Raw genomic sequence first — 21,106 nt, 5'->3', positions numbered from 1 at the left:
AGCACTAGAAATTGAAAGACACCTCTTTTCTTCAAAGTTTACTTTAATTTTCCTGTAGTCGGCTTCTACATTTCTATGTTCATTGTATATCTGGTCTATCCGATCCTACTTTTCAATTTTCCACTCTCTGTCAGTTTCATATTTAGACAACTATGTTTCCTTTTGCTCGCTTCATTTGCTATGTCTCCATTTTTCCTTTCCTCATTATTCATATTTACTGTCTCATATATTTTGGAATGACTTGTGCTAGGCCTGGACATTTCCTCGAAAGGTCTTTTGCTACATTCAGTGTTTTGTCTCTCAAAACTATTCATCCATCTTCAATTGCATTTCTGTCGCTCATTTCAGTCGATCGTTGTATAAAGGATTTAACGATTAAGCGATGATCCCGGAAGAGTAAGCTATGTACGACTCGTGTTAAACGTGCGGTAACGTCCCAGTGCTCTGCAGTTGCCGAATATGCGTGTGAATCGTACAGGAGTAAATGTCCTGACCTCTTTTCCCTGTCCGCCACCTGCTGCCCCTCCTCCGTTCGCGACCTTCTCCTTGCTCTCTCTGTCCACTTCCTCCTTCCCAATCTCCGCGTCCGCGGCGAGCGAGATCAGCAGCTCACACACAGCTGCTCCCGTCGGTGCGCTCGCCCGTCACGCGGATACGTCTTCACCATTTTCGGTCGCTGTCTCAGTAATAAATTCTCGGCTGCGGTAGACGTACAACTCTGGAGAAACCCCGAGATTCGTCCGGCGAAAGAGGCACGGGAGCGACTCGAAATGAAGTCTCAGAGTTGCGGGCTTCGGGCGAGCACTGACCTCGCGACCCAGCCGACGCGAGGCAAACTGCAGTGCACAGCTGGAGGCAGCCGGCCGGCCGCGGCGGCGCGGTGAGTTTGTCGGGGTGCGGTTGGCAGCGCGTGCTGTGTGCGGCGGCCGCGCCCGCCCGCCAGTCGGCCGCCAGCGCCAGCCGGAGGCCGCAGCGGCCACAGTGGCGGAGCGAGCGAGCGCGCGAGTGCAGTGCGGTGCAGTGCAGTGACACGATGCACGGCGTGCCGCAGCGGCACGCCAAGCAGTTCCGCCGCAGCCTCACCGTCTCCGATGAGTCCTTCCGGGCGCCGCCTCCCCGCTTCACGGTAAGGACCACACTCTCTCTGTGTTCCCGACTGCCGCGGAAGCACCTGACACGACTTCGGTCCGCGGGAAATGCACGTACCGAGTGGCACGATTCGTCAACAACAACGCCAGCAGCTTTACCCCACACCACGGGATACTACTTTGCAGTCGGAAGCGGAGTGCGAGCTGTTCCGGTGCTCGCCGACAGCGCCACGAGCGGAGGGCGGCGCCGCTCTGCGAGAGCGCTCGCCTCTGGACGCGACGCTGCCGTCCGGTACGTAGTTTCCTCCGCCAGCAGGTTTCGAACTCGAGGCTCCTTTAGGCAGCGAATGAGTGCAACGGCATACCTCCAAGCGAGAGAAGGAACCCAATACCGTACCGCTACACGATTAATAACCGACCTATGCAGCACGTAACGTCCATTACATACGTAAGGAGGAACACGAAATGCCGTCAACCAGTAGACGTTTAACGTGGCGAGCGAATGTAACGCGTAATTTATTCCAACGCTTCTGGGAAAGCCGAGTGCAGCTGTAAAACAAATGGCGTACTAGACGCCACTGCAACTAGCTGCAGTGTTTGGAGTCTCTGTCGAGTAGACGAGTAGACTCGGGAACAGACGTCCACCAGATTAAGAGAAGCACTCCTGAGGTCGTAACGAGTCACCCGTACAAGTATAACAGCGGTGTTCGGGAAACTGTGACGGGAGTCTCTCAATGAACTGCGACCTCGGTATCGCGAGACTTTGGTGGGTAAACGTAGCGAAGTGCTACGCTTGCGACAGTTCTGCTCCCGTCGTCGTGTGTCTCGCGCAGCCGTCGTGACGTAAGGACGGGTACACAGGGCCACAGGTAGTCGCGAGAGTGGTATAGCAGAGGAGAAAGGCGCTGCTGCGACTGTACCGAGTAGCCTTCGACACGCACACAGCGCCGGGTCTAAGGGAAAAACAGCAAAGAGGGGCCCATTCCTACTTCGACACTTTTCTCGGATACTTTTACGAATAGTTTCAACGCCGATAACGAGTCCTATTTTTAGGGCCTCCGATGCAATTAGTATGTATATCGTGCCATTTAAACAAAAACTCGTGCTTTGAATATCTCGTTTTTCTTAAACTACTTTTAGAGCGTGAAAATACAGCCATCTCAACACCCCAAATGTTATATTGCACTTTGATTCTGACAACGCAGGCCGTACCATTAGTTTAATTCGTACGAAGTTACAGCTTCAACGAAACAAAGATGCCGACATAAAACAATCGTCCCATACACACTACACTGAAGCGAGTAACAGAGGACACACACATGTACTGTGCTACAGAAGTCCTACATGTAACCCAGTAAGAATTGGTAAAACGCCGTTTGTACACGGTTCGTATACCCTCATTCACCCCATATGTATGCTTGTATCTAAATTAATAATACAATTTTCTTTTGTATATCATGTAAGAATTGTTTAAAAGGGTTCGGATACAGAACTGAGTATTTGTGCAAGTATCTAAGTACCATCTAGACAGAAGATGAGAAAACAACTTTGGTTAATAAACGTATTGGGTATTATACGTGTACAGACACGTAGTACACCGTAACATATATTTATCGACTATATTCATTTACAGATTGAATGTTCCATATCATCCTGTGTGCGATTGACTTCTAATCACCAACAGCACAGGACTCGACGTCGGCCCGTCTGTATTCACCGCGCACGCAGTGTCCTAGTGAGGCACGACCGCCGTGGCCGTTGATTTCTTGTCGCTCGTCGCACTAGTCTGAAGAATCGATATTTCGTACCGTACGTTATAGTGCGGCATGAGAGGACAACATCTCGGCCGATAAAGCAGGTGCTACATCTTACGCGACAATACATGGTGTACAAAAGCTGCTTATGCAAAATGTTATTTAGTTTAGAGGAAATAACAGGAAGCTTTTTCTTATATGATATAGTAAAAAGTCACAGGTGTACCGCACGTTTCCCCGCCAAGGGTCCTCGAAGGGTCTGGCGCCGGACTTGGCTCAGGGCAACGTTCAAACACAATAGCCAATTTGTGAATTCCACCGTCAGCAGAGACTTACCGGACGCATCTTCTGCTAAACACACTCGGTGGAAGAAGATACCGTGTACTTCTTCGTGAAGTACTGTCGGGAATGCAGGAGAATGTCCCGCTAGCAGCTTGATGGTGACTTGCCAACTTCGCCGTTGACGGCGGGGAACACTTACACAGTGTTATGTGCACGAGACGCCGTTAGACACTCGAGAAGAGCTGATCGCCCATTTGACTGCAGCAGCAGCCATTACTCGTGAAACAACTAATTTCTGTGAACATGCTGGACAATCGGTAGCGCACAGATGCCAGTAGTGGGTTATTGTAAATGGACTACGCTCTCGGCAGCATCTCTGGGGCAACATTCAACACGCGACAGTATGTATACAGTCTCTGAACATCACTAGCGCCACGCCACAACCTAAACGGAACCCCAGCGTCGCAGACTTCCTTTCATCTCCTCGGGACACTCTATACTTTCACACGCATAGTATTTTTACACACTGTATATAAACACAAATGGTGAAGATAGGTGGATTTCTTTAAGAACCCTTCGATTTGTAGACTCATTTTGCAGACGTTGAAAAAGATCAATCATTTGAGTCCTGTAATGTAAGCGTAAATTTTATTTTGGAAAGTAGATAGTTGGGCAAAGATTTCAAACATCTTAGAATCGTTGCTGTATGAAACTAAGTGTAAGGAATAGGAACTGAGTTAATAAACACCTATGATGTCTAGCACCATTCCGGCCCTCTGTTCGTTCAGATATCACGGGAGGGGTTCACTCGACGTACACTTGACTCACGCTTTGACTGATGTGTCGTAATTACTCTTGTTTTGTGATTTATTCAGCACCATATTAATAAAAGAGCAAAGTTAAAAACTTATAATTACGTTGTTCCGACTGTTTACTCCAACCTTTTAACATTTGAATTAGCTTAGTTCGCACGTCTGTCTGCGCGATCGTTCCCGTAGTGCTATCTAATGGAGGTGCTTCTGCAGCTGTATACGGGCGAGAGCATTTACTTGTAGAATAAGAGAGTATATTACGCAGCGTACGCTCAGACTGTAGTCTGTGTACGATAGAACTTAAGTTCTGAATATATTACCAGGGAGACAGTGCTGTTGATCTTCACTGAGCACCTGAGTAGGTCGTGATTAGCGTTTCGGACAACTGGCTCAAGTAGGAAAGTCTTTGCTTTCGCATTTATTTCTCCCCGTTGTGGCCCAGTGATATTTTTAATAAAATTAAATTTGCTTGCACTGCAGACCAGACACAAGCAGTCTGACGAATGTGATCGGCAAGGCGCAGGGCTTAAGGGGAACGTGTGATATGCGGGCTGAAAGTCGCTCCCTGCGTTATCGAAATCTGACGCTTTGGTCTGCGGGACAATTTTACCGCGCTCGTTCCTTTAGGGTTCTCTCCTGCCTCGCATGGCACGCGGAGGTAAGCTCACGCGGTTGTTTGTGAGACATGCCAAAGAGTTTGGGCAGCGTGTCGTAGCTTTCATTGCGTGTAGAACCTTGCCACGTGAAACAAAGTTAGCACCAGAAGAAACGGCTGAAGAGTTCCATTACTTAAAACGTTGTTTTACGCCTCTGGAAACCTTACCGTACATTAGTGGCAAAAAATATAATATAATGTGGACGCCAGTGTCAGGTTTTATGTCTTTCTCTTAGAAAAACTAGACTCGTTCCACTTGCTTTCGCCGTCTTGTCGCGGTTAAACGAGATCCGATTTTAAACATTACGACCTACCAAAGACATCTTCTCCATATAAATCAGCTTGGGTTACGAAGACATCCACCATGCAAACCCCAAGTAGTGCTGTTAGTGCGTGATAACTTCTGCACTGCAGATAGCGGAATTCAGTCTAAACTGGGGTTTCTAGACTATCGGAAAGTTTTCTGTTCAGTAGCACACGGATGCCTCCTAATGAAAACGCGACCTCGTGGGATATGGTAACCAAGTTCGCGGTGTTTCTGGCAGTACGCTACCTTGGGCGATCTGAACATAATCGTCCCTTCCTGTACCAACCTTGCAATAACTTCGTCACTGCAGGTATTTGCCTTTGCGTTCCGATAATTCTCTAGCCGGTCTGCTACTCGCTGTGTGCGAAAATGTTATCTTCATAGCTAGCGGTTCAAGTGGGCAGAGGAGAGAATCAGAGGGAGCCAAGTCTGGTGGGTGATCAAAGACTGCCAACCGAAGACCCTGTAGGAGCGGTGTGCGGCCGAGAATCGTCCTGAAGCAGGAAAAGATTTTCTACGTATTTTTATGTGCTCACTGTGCCCTCAGAAATAAATGAAAAGAGCGACGTGAAGCGATCGACAGGCTTACTAGAGACACTGCCCAACACGTCTGTGCAAAGGTTGAACAGTTTTTCACCGTGGCTTGCATTTCGCGACCGAATGGATCTTACTTTCAGAATGTATTGACGGCGGTGTCAGGATCTTGACAAATAACTGAAATTGCATGCTCTAGCAGTTGCAGTGGTATCCAGTTAGATCTGTAATGAAGGTACGAAGTCTGGCAACTTAATGGAGAGAGATACAAAGTTAGGCAAATCCAAAGACGTGTTGCTACCTTTTCACTTCGGCACAGCTAGCGTCAGTTACGTCAATATATGGGAGTAAAGAGGTGTGTAGGGTAAACGACGACATATCGTCACGTGTGGGTTGCTAGGATACTGGCAGAGAGAAGTTTGTGTACAGAAGTAATGACACACAAGACACTTCCACGGGACAAAAAAATGGTTCAAATGGCTCTGAGCACTATGGGACTTATCATCGGAGGTCATCAGTCCCCTAGAACTTAGAACTACTTAAACCCAACTAACCTAAGGACAGCACACCATCCATGCCCGAGGCACGATTCGAACCTGCGACCGTAGCGGTCGCGCGGTTCCAGACTGAAGTGCCTAGAACCGCTCGGTCACAGCGGCCGGCTATGCACGGGACATAGCTGAGCACTGGCTCGCGTGTATGGAAGCGCATCACGTCGGACTGCCAGCAGACACGGAGCGGATAGAGAGAAAGAAAGTGCGGATCGTGTCAGTGATGTCGGCCTCGCGAGATGGTGTGAGGCACAAGTCTTAACCGACAGGCACAAGTCAGCTCGCGACAGCCTGTGAGGAAACTTCGAATACCGTCTCCCAGGGCAGAAAGCACGGGTAATTTGTTAAGTTGGATATATCTTCGATGTATTTGTTAAGTTGGTTATATTGCATTACATGCGTAAAAAGGAAAAAAAATACTATTATCCAATTTAGAACACACCCTATTTTTAAACAATTTAAAAAAATTCAAGAAATTAACACAGATTTTCATCATTGCAGGTACTTAGCCACGCACATACCGTTGCGCCAACTCGCTTTTTCATTCAGAATTTCTAAAATGGCTGTTTCCACAACCGTTGCACAGGTTTGTAAAGCTATCTGGACAACACTCTTAATGAAGCACATGACTGAGCCAACAGAAGATGACTTTAAAAAAGTGGCACAATGTTTTTGGGACAGATGGCAATTCCCTAACTGTCTTGGAAGTATAGATGCAAAACACATTCGCATTAAAAAAAACCAGTAAGTCTGGTTCCATGTATTACTGCTACAAATACTTCTTTTCCATTGGAGTACTAGCCGTCACCGACGCAAATTATAGGTTTGTCATGGTGAATGTAGGCTCCTACGGCAAAGACAATGGCGCAGGAGTGTTTGATGAATGCCCCTTCTGACATGCAATAGGAAAGGGAGACTAAAACCACCTGAAGAAGAATTTTTGCCAGGATACAGTATCAAGTGACTACGCTTTTCTAGGTGATGCAGCATTCCCACTAAAGGAGTATTTAATGAGGCCTTTCCCGGAAAGAACGACGACTGCAGGTGACGGTAAAGAGATGTACAACTATCGGTTATCTCGGGCAAGAATGGTGGTGGAATGTTCATTTGGTTCTATAACATCTAAATTTAGAATTTTCACAAACCTATCGAAACTAGTGTGGAAAATGCAGTACATATTGGTAAAGCTGTAACTTTATTCCACAACATCATCCGCGCCGAAATATACCAAATGCAGCACAAGACAATTTACTAAAGAGATACAATGCATCGTCACGAGCAGCTGTGCAAGTGAGGGATAATTTTAAATTGTATTTTGAACAAAATCCTGTACAAAGAATGCAGAGTACACGGCTTAAAAAGTCTTATGTGGTCTTACTTGTTGTATAATTTATATTGGCAATGAAGAAAAATTTTAAATTGTATGTTGAACAAAATCCTGCGCACAGAACGTAAACAACACCACTTAATAAATGTATGTTACACATGTACTTACTTGTAGTAGCAATTATTTTCGCAACTTCCTCCCATTCACGGTATAATATTAAACGGATATGATAATTTTTATTTCTCTTGTCCCACAAGACACGCCGTTCTTGAACAGCACCGATCAAAATGTCAGCCATTTTAAGGTCAGAAAAACTCTGCAGACGGCGTCGACTTGATCGCCGCGCACGCCCGCCACGTGCGCGCTCACGTGGGACAATGTGACCGTCGGCCATTGTTTGACATATCCGCGCGGTCGCAACAGTCCGCTCACGTAGGACGCCTCCTTAGAGTTCTCTTCGCGAGAGAAACAAAATAGTCTTTAATGCTGATTGAGGTATATAAGTTTCTGAATATTAATAACACTTAGCAGCAGCACGGTACTCGGATGTAATGCGATACGCCCGCTAAACCCACTGGGCAGAACAGGTGATTAGGATTGTGCAAAGGGCCAAATAAGGTGGCGGTCAGTTTCACTTCAAAATTGTAATTTATTGTAATTTAATAACACCTTTAAACAAGAACGGCACATAGCCGAACCTTTACAACTACGAGTTTCAAAATCCAATTCTTTCACGGCTGAAGGCCTCCAAACAAGAAATCTTAAAAATTTGCAAGATAAATTTCAGGTGACTGAAGATACACAGTTAAAATTGCAAATGAAATTATATATATATATATATTGAAGCCTCAAGACAAAAGTGGATAGAAGAAACAAACAAACATATATAAGGTGCAATACAAACAGCTGAAGGTCACAATTAAATTTCAAAACTTTAAAATATATTACCATAATCTTTTAAGGCAGCAGGCCACAATGTTTTCGATTAAGGGGAAATTTTGAGTATAAGGCTTTAAGAGGCTGAAGGCGCACCGTTGATTTTCCAAAAATTCCAAAAATACCTTAAGCTTTAAGTTTTAAGTGGCCGAAAGCACGCTAAATGAAAAAGCAGCACAACGACAATAACTAAATTTAAGAATAAGGTTTTAAGCGGCTGAAGACCCACAATTGATTTCCCAAAAATTCAAAATACCTTAAACAAGTTTTAAGTGTCTGACAGCGCACTAAATGAAAGATAGCACAACAACATTGACTTTCAGCAAAATATCCACTTGCCAGAGTTCAAACTTACTTACACGGGCTGAAGTCCCTTGATTTACATAAAACAGAATAAGAAATTTTTCTTTTAAGGCATCGGCTATAAGAGATTACCAACAGATCATTAAACACCCATGAAAAGGACAGTATAGACAGTGGCACTCTGACGCCTTCGGAGGGAGGGGGGGGGGGGGGGCGCCCTCGAAACATTAACGTCCACTTAGTTGAGAGACAGGTGGTGGGGCGCAACTACACATGATCCGTCGGAAACCCAACCAAGAGACAGTCACGGAATGACCGACCAAACGACTTGCCAGCCGCCAATCAGTATATGAAAATTCAAAGACCGGACTGTTACAGACGTGATTATCCACAGTGAAATATGTATTAAGCTGTCAGAACTACACACTGTGTTGGACAGCGACAACAGCTGTGGAAAGGACACTTCCTGAAATTACTTTAGTGGACAGGGCAGGTAACCGGAACACTAACGGCGACAAGGCAGAAAATTTCGCTGGTACACTCGAATTTGAAATAAGGTAATATAGTTAACTCCACCAAAAAGGAACACTGCCTGAATTTACGTCAGTGGCCAGGGCAGGTAACCAGAACACTAACGGTCACAAGGTACAAAATTCCACTGGTGCACTCGAATTGTAGTGAACCAATATAGCTAATTCCACCGCACGGCAGCTCGATTTCACCACTACACCACTCGGTGTTGCACACAAGAAAAGCTCCCCAACAGCGAACCACCTAACTAAACGAACGACACAACACGAACGGACCTGGCTTGGGTACTTCAGACACCACTCTACTTTAACGTCCTGAGTCGGTGAAGCACGAATCTCGTAGCGATCGGCCAGCTGCACACACGCTCCGACACTGCGTAGCGACCGGCAGCGGACCCAGCCGACTGCGCCGCACGGAGACATCCTGCCCGGTGCGCACCAACCGACCGACTGCGCGCACTCATCCTAGCCGGAAACTACAGGGCGTTTCAAAAATGACCGGTATATTTGAAACGGCAATAAAAACTAAACGAGCAGCTATAGAAATACACCGTTTGTTGCAATATGCTTGGGACAACAGTACATTTTCAGGCGGACAAACTTTCGAAACTACAGTAGTTACAATTTTCAACAACAGATGGCGCTGCAAGTGATGTGAAAGATATAGAAGACAACGCAGTCTGTGGGTGCGCCATTCTGTACGTCGTCTTTCTGCTGTAAGCGTGTGCTGTTCACAACGTGCAAGTGTGCTGTAGACAACATGGTTTATTCCTTAGAACAGAGGATTTTTCTGGTGTTGGAATTCCACCGCCTAGAACACAGTGTTGTTGCAACAAGACGAAGTTTTCAACGGAGGTTTAATGTAACCAAAGGACCGAAAAGCGATACAATAAAGGATCTGTTTGAAAAATTTCAACGGACTGGGAACGTGACGGATGAACGTGCTGGTAAGGTAGGGCGACCGCGTACGGCAACCACAGAGGGCAACGCGCAGCTAGTGCAGCAGGTGATCCGACAGCTGCCTCGGGTTTCCGTTCGCCGTGTTGCAGCTGCAGTCCAAATGACGCCAACGTCCACGTATCGTCTCATGCGCCAGAGTTTACACCTCTATCCGTACAAAATTCAAACGCGGCAACCCCTCAGCGCCGCTACCATTGCTGCACGAGAGACATTCGCTAACGATATAGTGCACAGGATTGATGACGGCGATATGCATGTGGGCAGCATTTGGTTTACTGACGAAGCTTATTTTTACCTGGACGGCTTCGTCAATAAACAGAACTGGCGCATATGGGGAACCGAAAAGCCCCATGTTGCAGTCCCATCGTCCCTGCATCCTCAAAAAGTACTGGTCTGGGCCGCCATTTCTTCCAAAGGAATCATTGGCCCATTTTTCAGATCCGAAACGATTACTGCATCAAGCTATCTGGACATTCTTCGTGAATTTGTGGCGGTACAAACTGCTTTAGGCGACACTGCGAACACCTCGTGGTTTATGCAAGATGGTGCCCGGCCACATCGCACGGCCGACGTCTTTAATTTCCTGGATGAATATTTCGATGATCGTGTGATTGCTTTGGGCTATCCGAAACATACAGGAGGCGGCGTGGATTGGCCTCCCTACTCGCCAGACATGAACCTCTGTGACTTCTTTCTGTGGGGACACTTGAAAGACCAGGTGTACCGCCGGAATCCAGAAACAATTGAACAGCTGAAGCAGTACATCTCATCTGCATGTGAAGCCATTCCGCCAGACACGTTGTCAAAGGTTTCGGGTAATTTCGTTCAGAGACTACGCCATATTATTGCTACGCATGGTGGATATGTGGAAAATATCGTACTATAGAGTTTCCCAGACCGCAGCGTCATCTGTTGTTGAAAATTGTAACTACTGTAATTTCGAAAGTTTGTCTGCCTGAAAATGTACTGTTGTCCCAAGCATATTGCAAGAAACGGTGTATTTCTATCGCTGCTCGTTTAGTTTTTATTGCCGTTTCAAATATACCGGTCATTTTTGAAACACCCTGTATGTGCACAAGACCAAAGTTGGTACACGGTGCAGATATCGATACACGTCGCTGCTGCCACACGTAGAAGGAGGAAGAACCACAGTATAACCGCAACAGCAGCGGGAAACCAAACGCAGATAGACAGCCAAGTTGAAGGGAACGCGTAGTTGGGAGTGAGCACGGTTCCTCAGTGCAGTCCCCCACGCTGCAGGCGCAGTAGGCGTCGGAGCGAGCCGTGAGCCGCGGCTGCTGGAAGGGACGCGCCAGGCAGCCACGGCGAGGAGCAGAAGGCGGCCGAGCGCCGCAGTAGCCGCGGCTGGCGCACTACTGGCCCGCCGAGATGTTCAGGGGGCTGGCAGACCGTCCTCCAGCACAGCACGCCCCCGCGCTGGCGCCGCAGCTTCCGGCCTCGCTGCACATTCACTTTGAAAGCAAGAGCCTTCAACTTACGTACATTTCCGCAGTCTTGCGAATTTCCTGAATTAATTGACTGGTGTACAGAAAATTTCTCTGTGTCCGGCATTCGATGGTCCTGTAATCAGACGAGACGTCGGTGGTTTTAGTTGGGCGGGAAGAAACTGATATTAATGTGGGACGCCCGCGAAAAACACACACTATTGAAAAGATGCAGTAATTCCAGTATTTTGAAGATACGAAAATGAAGTTTTTTACATGAAATGAATACATAGAAAACATGGCCCCACAGGCGTTAGGTGGGAAAGAGGCGGGGGAAAACATCAGACACCGCCGGCGCCCAGTACCTTGAAGACGTGGAAGCTGTGGGGGAGTGCGGGCGGGCACCGTTTCTCTAATAAGCTTTTTTTTTACCTTTAACATTTTACAACTTTATGAACTTGATTTTTAAATAGTAAGTGAATATTGGTTATCATGAACAGCAATATCCTCAATATAGTTTCTTAACGGAAGTTCCTGAATCTCTTGATCTCTTTAATCTCTTGAATAATAACAGATCAGAGAACAGCTCTCATAATCAATTTACTACGCTTAAAACTCAAAATCCCTTTTCAAGCAAAGGAAAAAATACAAAATCCATAATGCAAGGTTAAATAAAAGATTCTAATACCACATGGCAATACCAAAATTTTCCTAGACATCATCTGTGATCTCTACAGGCAATAAAATATTGATGAGATAATTTTAATTAAAACAACAGCATTAAATGCAATAGAATACGATTACCATCAACGTACACTCAAACTCCGTAGCCTCTAAAATGCACGCAGTATCACAAAATATTTTCCTTCCTTTTAAACACTTTACACCATAAACCTCCCTACAAGCGATACATACGACACCTAACGAATTATGAGAAATAATTAAGCGTAAATGTTATAATTAACCAGTTATGTAAATCTGATCCTTTCAAAATACATAAAAAAACGCACAAATCGACTGTTAAGCTCAGTGGTTACATTAGTTAAAAAAATAATATACAACACATATGTTACGATTTCGTCGTGGTCATGCGTTGTCGTGCACGTTGCAGTCCTTGACCATCACTCGCGGCACGGGGAAGATCTTCCACAACGTACAAAACGTTGACACGGCGTAACCAACTTACATAAATTGCATACCGGTACTGGGATTATGCGTCGGATATGGATGCGGCTCACAAATCTTAAAACGGACGACGGAGTAGATGCGGTACTACTGTACACTTTGACTACGCCGCACCGCACCAAACAGCAGTACGGTGGGGCAGACAAGAGACTAATAATCAGCTGTTGCAAGGCAACCTCAGCAAAGCAGTAAGAAAATATCTGGGGCTTTAATCTCTTAGGATGGCCACACTAAGCCACAGAATGACGCCCCAAGCTAAATTACGAAAATACTATCGGTAATTTCGCCACGACAAGTAACACCGTAAAATACCATAAGAAATGAACTGCAATTAAGACGATTCATAAGCGTCCGGCTCAAAAGCTCCACAGTCACTACAAGCACTTAAAAGTACCTCCAAAGTTCACTCATCGACACTGCTAGAGTCTCAAATTACTCGTTCTAACTGTGGATAACAGGGTTTAACACTCTGGGGGCCGACTTAGGTTTCCTAATAAGACAAGCAATGACTCGCTCCCTCACTTGGGTCCGCCTTCGATCCAAAACAGGCATTTACTGTAAAGCAGCTAAACAGATGACAGTGCCGATATCAACGCCCCCAACGTGCACGTTTTTAGAACTCTTATGTTCACCTCATACACCAGACGTGCCGCAACTCTTCGTCGGAATCCAAGGGCAGAACCAAGAAATCGCTACTCGGCCCGTGAATGACGCGTGAATGAGCGCCACCGGCACAACACGGGCCCTCCACACTGGGGTCTCGGAGCCCACGGCGTTGCGCCCCGGCCGACTGCTTCTGCTTCTGCTTCCGCGGGGCCCTCCGACTCCGACGTCGCTCCTCACGCGCAGTCCAGAGCTCACCTACAGCAACACCTACACCTCCTTCCTTCTTCCTCGTTCTGCAGCCTGGCGGCGCGCGGGAAGCCAACTCGCGGCGACCAGAGACTCCATTCCCATATCGAGTACCGAGAAGGCGAGTAGTTTCAAAAAACAAACAAAAATTCTAAATAGCGAGCCGTACCGGCTCAATATATATTTAACTTGTTTATGGAATATAAAAATTTTACAACAAAAAAAAAACATACGGTATGTTTTCTCAGAAATTATTCAAGAGATTTCTACCAATTGCTTATGGTAAACTTTTCTCTTAAGATTTTTTTTGAATACATCGAACAGGAAAATTTTAATAATCGAGAGATTTCTACCAACATTCTCTGCTTATACAGGGTGTTACAAAAAGGTACGGCCAAACTTTCAGGAAAAATCCTCACACACAAAGAAAGAAAATGTGTTATGTGGACATGTGTCCGGAAACGCTTACTTTCCTTGTTAGAGCTCATTTTATTACTTCTCTTCAAATCACATTAATCATGGAATGGAAACACACAGCAACACAACGTACCAGCGTGACTTCAAACACTTTGTTACAGGAAATGTTCAAAATGTCTTCCGTTAGCGAGGATACGTGCATCCACCCTCCGTCGCATGGAATCCCTGATGCGCTGATGCAGGCCTGGACAATAGCGTATTGTATCACAGCCGTCCACAATACGAGCACGAAGAGTCCCTACATTTGGTACCGGGGTTGCGTAGACAAGAGCTTTCAAATGCCCCCATAAATGAAAGTCAAGAGGGTTGAGGTCAGGAGAGCGTGGAGGCTATGGAATTGGTCCGCCTCTACCAATCCATCGGTCACCGAATCTATTGTTGAGAAGCGTACGAACACTTCGACTGAAATGTGCACGAGCTTCGTCGTGCATGAACCACATGTTGTGTCGTACTTGTAAAGGCACATGTTCTAGCAGCACAGGTAGAGTATCCCGTATGAAATCATGATAACATGATCCATTTAGCGTAGGTGGAAGAACATGGGGCCCAATCGAGACATCACCAACAATGCCTGCCCAAACGTTCACAGAAGGTCTGTGTTGATGACGTGATTGCACAATTGCGTGCGGATTCTCGTCAGCCCACACATGTTGATTGTGAAAATTTACAATTTGATCACGTTGGAATGTAGCCTCACCCGTAAAGAGAACATTTGCACTGAAATGAGGATTGACACATTGTTGATGAACCATTCGCAGAAGTGTACCCGTGGAGGCCAATCAGCTGCTGGTAGTGCCTGCACACGCTGTACATGGTACGGAAACAACTGGTTCTCCCGTAGCACTCTCCATACAGTGACGTGGTCAACGTTACCTTGTACAGCAGCAACTTCTCTGACGCTGACATTAGGGTTATCGTCAACTGCACGAAGAATTGCCTCGTCCGTTGCAGGTGTCCTCGTCGTTCTAGGTCTTCCCCAGTCGCGAGTCATAGGCTGGAATTTTCCGTGCTCCCTAAGACGTCGATCAATTACTTCGAACGTCTTCCTGTCGGGACAGCTTCGTTCTGGAAATCTGTATCGATACAAACGTACCGCGCCACGGCTATTGCCCCGTACTAATCCATACATCAAATGGGCATCTGCTACTCCGCATTTGTAAACATTGCACTGACTGCAACACCACGTTCGTGATGAACAGTAACCTGTTGATGCTACGTATTTCTCGTTTCTTGTTTTCTGCCTTCTTTCCTTTAGCAGGTATTCAACTGACGTTTCAGCTTGAGAGAGGCGCTGTAAATATATTTTTGCTATAGGTCTTGAGTAAAATTTCCTGTCTTAAAGTCCATTCTCTCACGTGTCGGATTCACTAACGTCTGCAAGCACAGTTTATGCATTTTTCTATGCACTCTTTGTGACTGTGGTATTATTGAATGGTGAAAGAATCGAACAGCTGCGTTAGCCCCCGTCAGTACCACAAAGCAAAATAAGCATTACTTCTTCATAAACAAAGTAGCTGATTTGTTATTGTTTCTAAATTACGGAACAGAGTCACCGATGATCGTAAAGCAGGCGAGCCATATCACAGTCTTCTAGATGCATGCCGTACAAGTTTGTTCGAAAGTAGTCCCCCGAATCATTGTTCACCGAGCTAGTTTTGAAATGTTGCTTCAAAAAGTGGGCATGGCAAGAAGGTCGCGTCACACACTTAATTTTTTCAGACGGTTCGTGTGCAGTTTCATTATTGAAAATTGGTGAATTCTTTGTAGTTCTACTACTGAACAACGCAATTCAGCTGTCTTTCTTTGTAAGAGGACTGGAGTGGCCAGCTGCTGAAGCTTTTGCTCGTACTTTATACGTCTCAGAAAAGTCTCCCTGTTACGTCTGGTCGAATGCACATCAGTTGCTTACAGTTCATCGTCCAAGGTACCACCATACTTTTGCACTGGCGTCACTTCTACGCCAGAAATAAAATCGTTCTCAGAAGTTTTTCAACGGACGGTGTGTGAATCTCCTACAGATCGTGGAGATGATATCAGGCAGTTAAAAAGTTGAACGGAGACACAGAAGGAATCATTTTTCCCACGCTTCGTCCCTGAAATAAACGAGAAGAAACTGCCCTCTGCCACGCACTCGACAGTGATGTACATGTAGCGTAGGCAGTCACGAATCGCCAGTCCGAACGGTGCAGCAGCTGGAGCTGGAGCTGGAGCTGGAGCCCGTTCATCACCGCGAGCATTTCACGGAGCTCGCGAGGCCTCTGCAAAGTTCGCGAAAGTTGTCTCGGCGAATCCTGCATTACTTACGGAGGCCGCGTACCGTCAACTGCGGTCGCCGGGCGCTGGTTACGAGTGTAACGCGTTTCCATCGGTGTGAGGGGGAAAGCACACAGCTTCGCTCTTAGCGGAGGTCGACTGGAGGCGAGAGGCTGCGGCGGCGGCAAGTGAGAGGAGGCGACGCCGCGTAGTCAGTCGAGCAGTCAGTCTGAACATGGATGGATGGGATGAGCCGCACCACAATTGTAACAAGGGGACGAGACCCAATCTGACTCGCTGATGGGAACGTTTTCAGCATTTAAGATTCACAAACTGATAGGAGAAGGAACCGGGAGAAAAGGGGACACTTGTATTGAGTATCGGGTTTCACATGTGGCGACGCATCAGGAAAAGTTCCAGAATGAGGTCCAGGAGGGTAGGGCTGAGACGAGAGTGACACTGAAATAATGAGAATAAGCAGCAACAGTGATTGCGAGCTACCCAGTCTTGCCGCTGCTCGCGACGGTGGCCAGCGGTCGTCGTCCGGTCAGGAGAAGCACGGCGGCACTGTGCGTGTCGCGGCGGACAGTCGTATTGACCAACGAGGATCACGTTAAATACTTCACTTTCTCTTCTTCCTTTCTTGTTGATTCCTATTTTACCAGTAGTCCCTCATTTTCACCCCATTAAATCTCTTCCTTTCTTCTGTCCATGTTGTTCCTGCTTTTTTATTTCTTCTGCTTTGAAAGCCTTCCAAATGTAGTAATATATTTTTAAAACGGTTTCTTTCCCCTATTTCTGATTCTTGGACGCTCTCTCTTTCTAGGTCTTTCCTTACTTCTGTAATCCACGCTATTGCCGATTTCTTCTAAATGTAGGAGTACTTGTTCCATCCATTCGGTAGTGTCCGAAAAAGTTTAATCATTGTTTGGCCATTACTTCAGATATTTTCTCTATATTTCTGTAGATCTCCTCATTACTTCTCATTTTCCAACCATCTGCAGTTTTTATTGCACGCATTACTTATCTAATAATCCATCTTTCCAGTACCTCTACTCTGTTCATCTTACAGTTCATCGCTAGGCCTTCACATCCATATAAACATTCTGGTCGTACCACTGTGCTGTAGTGTTTTTGCTTTGTTTTTCTAGATATACATTTCTTGTTGTAAATATTTTTGGTCAAACCACATGCTCTTTCCATTTTGTTAATTCTTACATCTATTGCAGATTTTTCTAGTCCATTCTGTTGTATAGTTTCTCCAAGATATATAAACTGATTTACTCTCCCTATTTTACCCATTTGTGTTTCTATGAATTTTGAGCATTTTTTATAATTGTCATGAATTTTGTTTTTTCAGCTTAAATTTTCGAGACCAGTTCTGTTTGCTTTTTTTCCGGAAGGTTTATTTGAATAACCTCTTCTCTCAGGTTTTCTGAAAGTATTGCAAAATCATCCGCAAAAGCCAAGCAGTTTACCTTAATTCCATTTGTTTTCCTTCACAGAGTTATTGGTTCAATTTTGTCATTTTTTAGCTCTGAATTCCATATCCTTACAATTTTTTCTAGAACACAATTGAACAGTAAGGGTGTTAACCATCACCTTGTCAAACACCAGTTTTTATTTCAGATTTGACTTTAGATATTGTACCTGTTAGTGTTTCACGAATTATATTTGCTAATTTTGTTCAACACCAATTTCTCTAATGACCTTATCTATTGTTTCTCTGTCTATAAAATCAAATGCTTTCTTGAAATCAATAAATGACACTATTGTTGGTTTGCTGGTTAACATTATATGGCGAATTTTTGACCTTAAGTTAAAAATTCGTTCTGCACAGGATCTTTCCTTTCCAAAACCACCCTGACATTCTCCCATTTGTTTGTCTAAAGTGTTTACCACTCTGTTCAGGAGAATTTTTGATAATATTTTGTATACCACTGGCAGAAGTGGCACTCCTCTGTAGCTATTGACATTTTATGTAACAGGTCGATTAATGCTGTTTTCTATTCGACTGGAATCTTTTCAGTTTTCCAAATGTTCTCAAAATGCAGCTGTAGATGCTTTATGATAGTCGGTTCTGACCACTTCAATAATTCTTCTGTAGTGAAGTCTTCACCACTTGCTTTATTGTTTTTGCGTTTTTTTGGTGGCTTCGTGAACTTTTTAGCTCTCTTGGTGGGGAAATCTTCCTCTAGATTTTGAAGTGTCACTGGAAATTCTAATTTATCTGTTGGAACTGGATAGTTTAACAGCTTTCCAAAAAATATTGCTAAAATTACACAATTTTCTTTGTTATTTAATCTGATTTTGCCATTTTCATCTTTGAAACAAATACTTGGTGCCTGATATACTTTAAGTATGTGTTTAAAAGTTTGGTAAAAATTTCTAGTTTTATTTTTGGTGAAATTTTCTTCTATTTCAATAAGCTGAGAATTTTCGAAGTTTCCTTTGCCTTTATGGATTATTTTTATGCATTTCTTTCGAACATCTCTATTTTCTCTATTTTTGATCTCTTTGTATTAGTGCTTCTTCACACTCGTCATTCCACCTAGCCTCCTTTTTATTCTCGGCCAATGCTGAAGTTTTCTCTGCTGCTTCAGTTATTTGCATTAGGAGTTCAAGCTAATCACCTTCTTTACTTGTCTCAATTTCTTCTCTAAATTTTTCTATATTTTCTTTTGTAATATTAGCTGTAGTGGTGTTGTATCTGATCACTTTCTTGGTCGCCTCTTTTGTTTTAGATGGGAGAAATTTTATTTTAATCTTAGAGAGATAATCTGAATCGATTTCCACATTTATGACTATTTTTACATTCATAATTTCCTTGATATACTTTTTAGATATGGCTGCGTAATCCAGTTGTAATTCTCCTAGGTTCGGATTCGGATGTCTCCAAGTTTTGGCCTTTCTTGGTAGTTTGCGGAAATGTGTGGACAAGAATTTTAACTGGAATATTTTACACATATTGATCAGTCTTTCACCATTTCTGTGTGTTCTAAAGTGTGCTGGATATTCACCTACAATAGTCCTAAATTTCTTTTCCCTACCAATTTGCGCATTGGAGTCACCAAGAAGTGTTTTAACGAAGTTTCAGATTCCAAAAGATAATCGAATTGATTTATTTTCTCGAGATTTCTTCTGCTTTCAGCATTTATAGGTGTATGACAGTTTATGAGGGTGTAACTATAATAATATAGTATTTTTTGATCTCTTATTTGCCTTGTGATGACTGGGTGTTGTGTGACGTCCTTAGGTTAGTTAGGTTTGAGTAGTTCTAAGTTCTGGGGAACTGATGACCATAGATGTTAAGTCCCATAGTGCTCAGAGCCATTTGATCTCTTATTTGAACATAAAAATTATGGCTGCGACACTAAGAGTTCTCGAAATATTACTCACTGGACATTACTAGTACCACAACACGGCTCAAGAAACGTATTTTCAGGTTTGCACGATACAGCTTTACTATTTTTAACTGACATCGTCCACTTGCGTGTTTTTATTCGCTATAAACAACAACTTTTATTGTGAACGCTGGAAGAACGTCGGCACAGCTCCCGATTTTAGTCTATATTACGTCGGTGATACCAGCTACAATCGGCACATCAGCTTCTGTAAAAATTTAGCGTACAAGAACGGCCGCGGACATATAATTGGCAAACTGGCCGCTGTCTGCCGACTTAGAGCACGCACGTTTCGTCGGGGTCCGCGGCGCAGAGGCGGCGAGGTGTTGCCGCGGGCGCGCACGGCGCTTATTTTAGCCGCTCCTGCGCAAGTGCCGGCCCGCGCTTATTTTGAAACGCGTCGGCCCCGGCCCACGGCCCCGCTCTCATACATCCGCCGGCCCGGCCTCACACGTCTGCATTGTTTCAGCGGCGAGGTGGCCGTCCTGCTCTGTTGCCTGCCCGGGATCTCTAAGAGTAAGCAATGTGCTGAGTACTGTAAGTAAATTTCAGACAGTAACACTCGCCACGGGAAATTTCCTAATTTTTTTTCCGTCCTCATCTTCCAAGTGTAGTCTGGTTTCACCACCTCGTCCACGGTCTGCCCTCTGACCCCCTGCACACAGGATTATATAGTAAAGTTTACTTTGGTATCCCTCTTTCCTTTGATTTACTTCTGTGCAGCTCTATTAGAGTAAATTCATCCTATTATGGTTGTCACTGACACCTTCTACATATCTGTGGATCTTTATTTCTGATCTTACACTTGCTCCCACGTTTTACCATCGAAACAGATTTTTGATCATACTCCTAGGAAAGTCATGAGTTTAGTTATTGACATCCTTAAATTACGTTCACACCTGTAGAGTTATCACAGAATCAGCATGGCTATCCATCTGTTGGGGAATAACACCTGTTGGTGCTGTACAAAAGACTGTAGACTATACTGTCCTCTACAGCACGTGTTTGTAATTGTGGCTGAAACTGTAATGGAAGCTGCGAGTAAACATGTGTGCTGAAACAGCTGTGTCGAATTTCTTTGAAATACTGGAAGTGGAAGCATTTTGGTGTCGAACTGCAGGACTAAGTGAAGAGGTTAAGTGCTATATATTACGTTCTAGAGGATTCGACATCGAGGGAGAAGATTTTGAGCTACTTGAATCTCGACATACGATTGAGCCAACCCTTTGCAACGTTCAGCTCACGCAGATAAGTCGCGGCATTTGCTGTACTCCACTCACGGACGTTACTGATTGATTCTGTTTGTATATGCCGCTGCTTGCTGCGTACTTGTTGCTGGCCTAGGAATATTGAGCAGTTGACACATTGTCACGCAAGATACGTCGAGATAACTTTCCGCATCTGTCGTTCTTGTGAAAGTTAAAGGGCTACGAGAACAAGAAATAACAAAA

At 44.8% G+C, this 21,106-nt stretch overlaps 1 protein-coding gene across 3 annotated transcripts in view; it reads left to right on the top strand.

The window, feature by feature from the left end:
- The first annotated feature begins 955 nt into the window (after window positions 1-955).
- Window positions 956-21,106, top strand: part of LOC124545731 (NAD(+) hydrolase sarm1) — an 875,530-nt gene continuing 855,379 nt past the window's right edge. For all 3 annotated transcript variants that reach the window (XM_047124683.1, XM_047124676.1, XM_047124721.1), the window contains exon 1: window positions 956-1,126. In XM_047124683.1, coding sequence (XP_046980639.1) covers window positions 1,034-1,126 — 93 coding nt within the window. In that variant the 5' untranslated portion in view covers window positions 956-1,033. The remainder of the gene's footprint in view (window positions 1,127-21,106) is intronic.

This window comes from Schistocerca americana, chromosome 1, assembly GCF_021461395.2.
Source record: "Schistocerca americana isolate TAMUIC-IGC-003095 chromosome 1, iqSchAmer2.1, whole genome shotgun sequence".
Taxonomy (NCBI): Eukaryota; Metazoa; Arthropoda; class Insecta; order Orthoptera; family Acrididae; genus Schistocerca; species Schistocerca americana.
The sequence above is the reverse complement of the archived record's forward strand: the minus strand, read 5'-3'. Positions and strand labels throughout refer to the sequence as shown.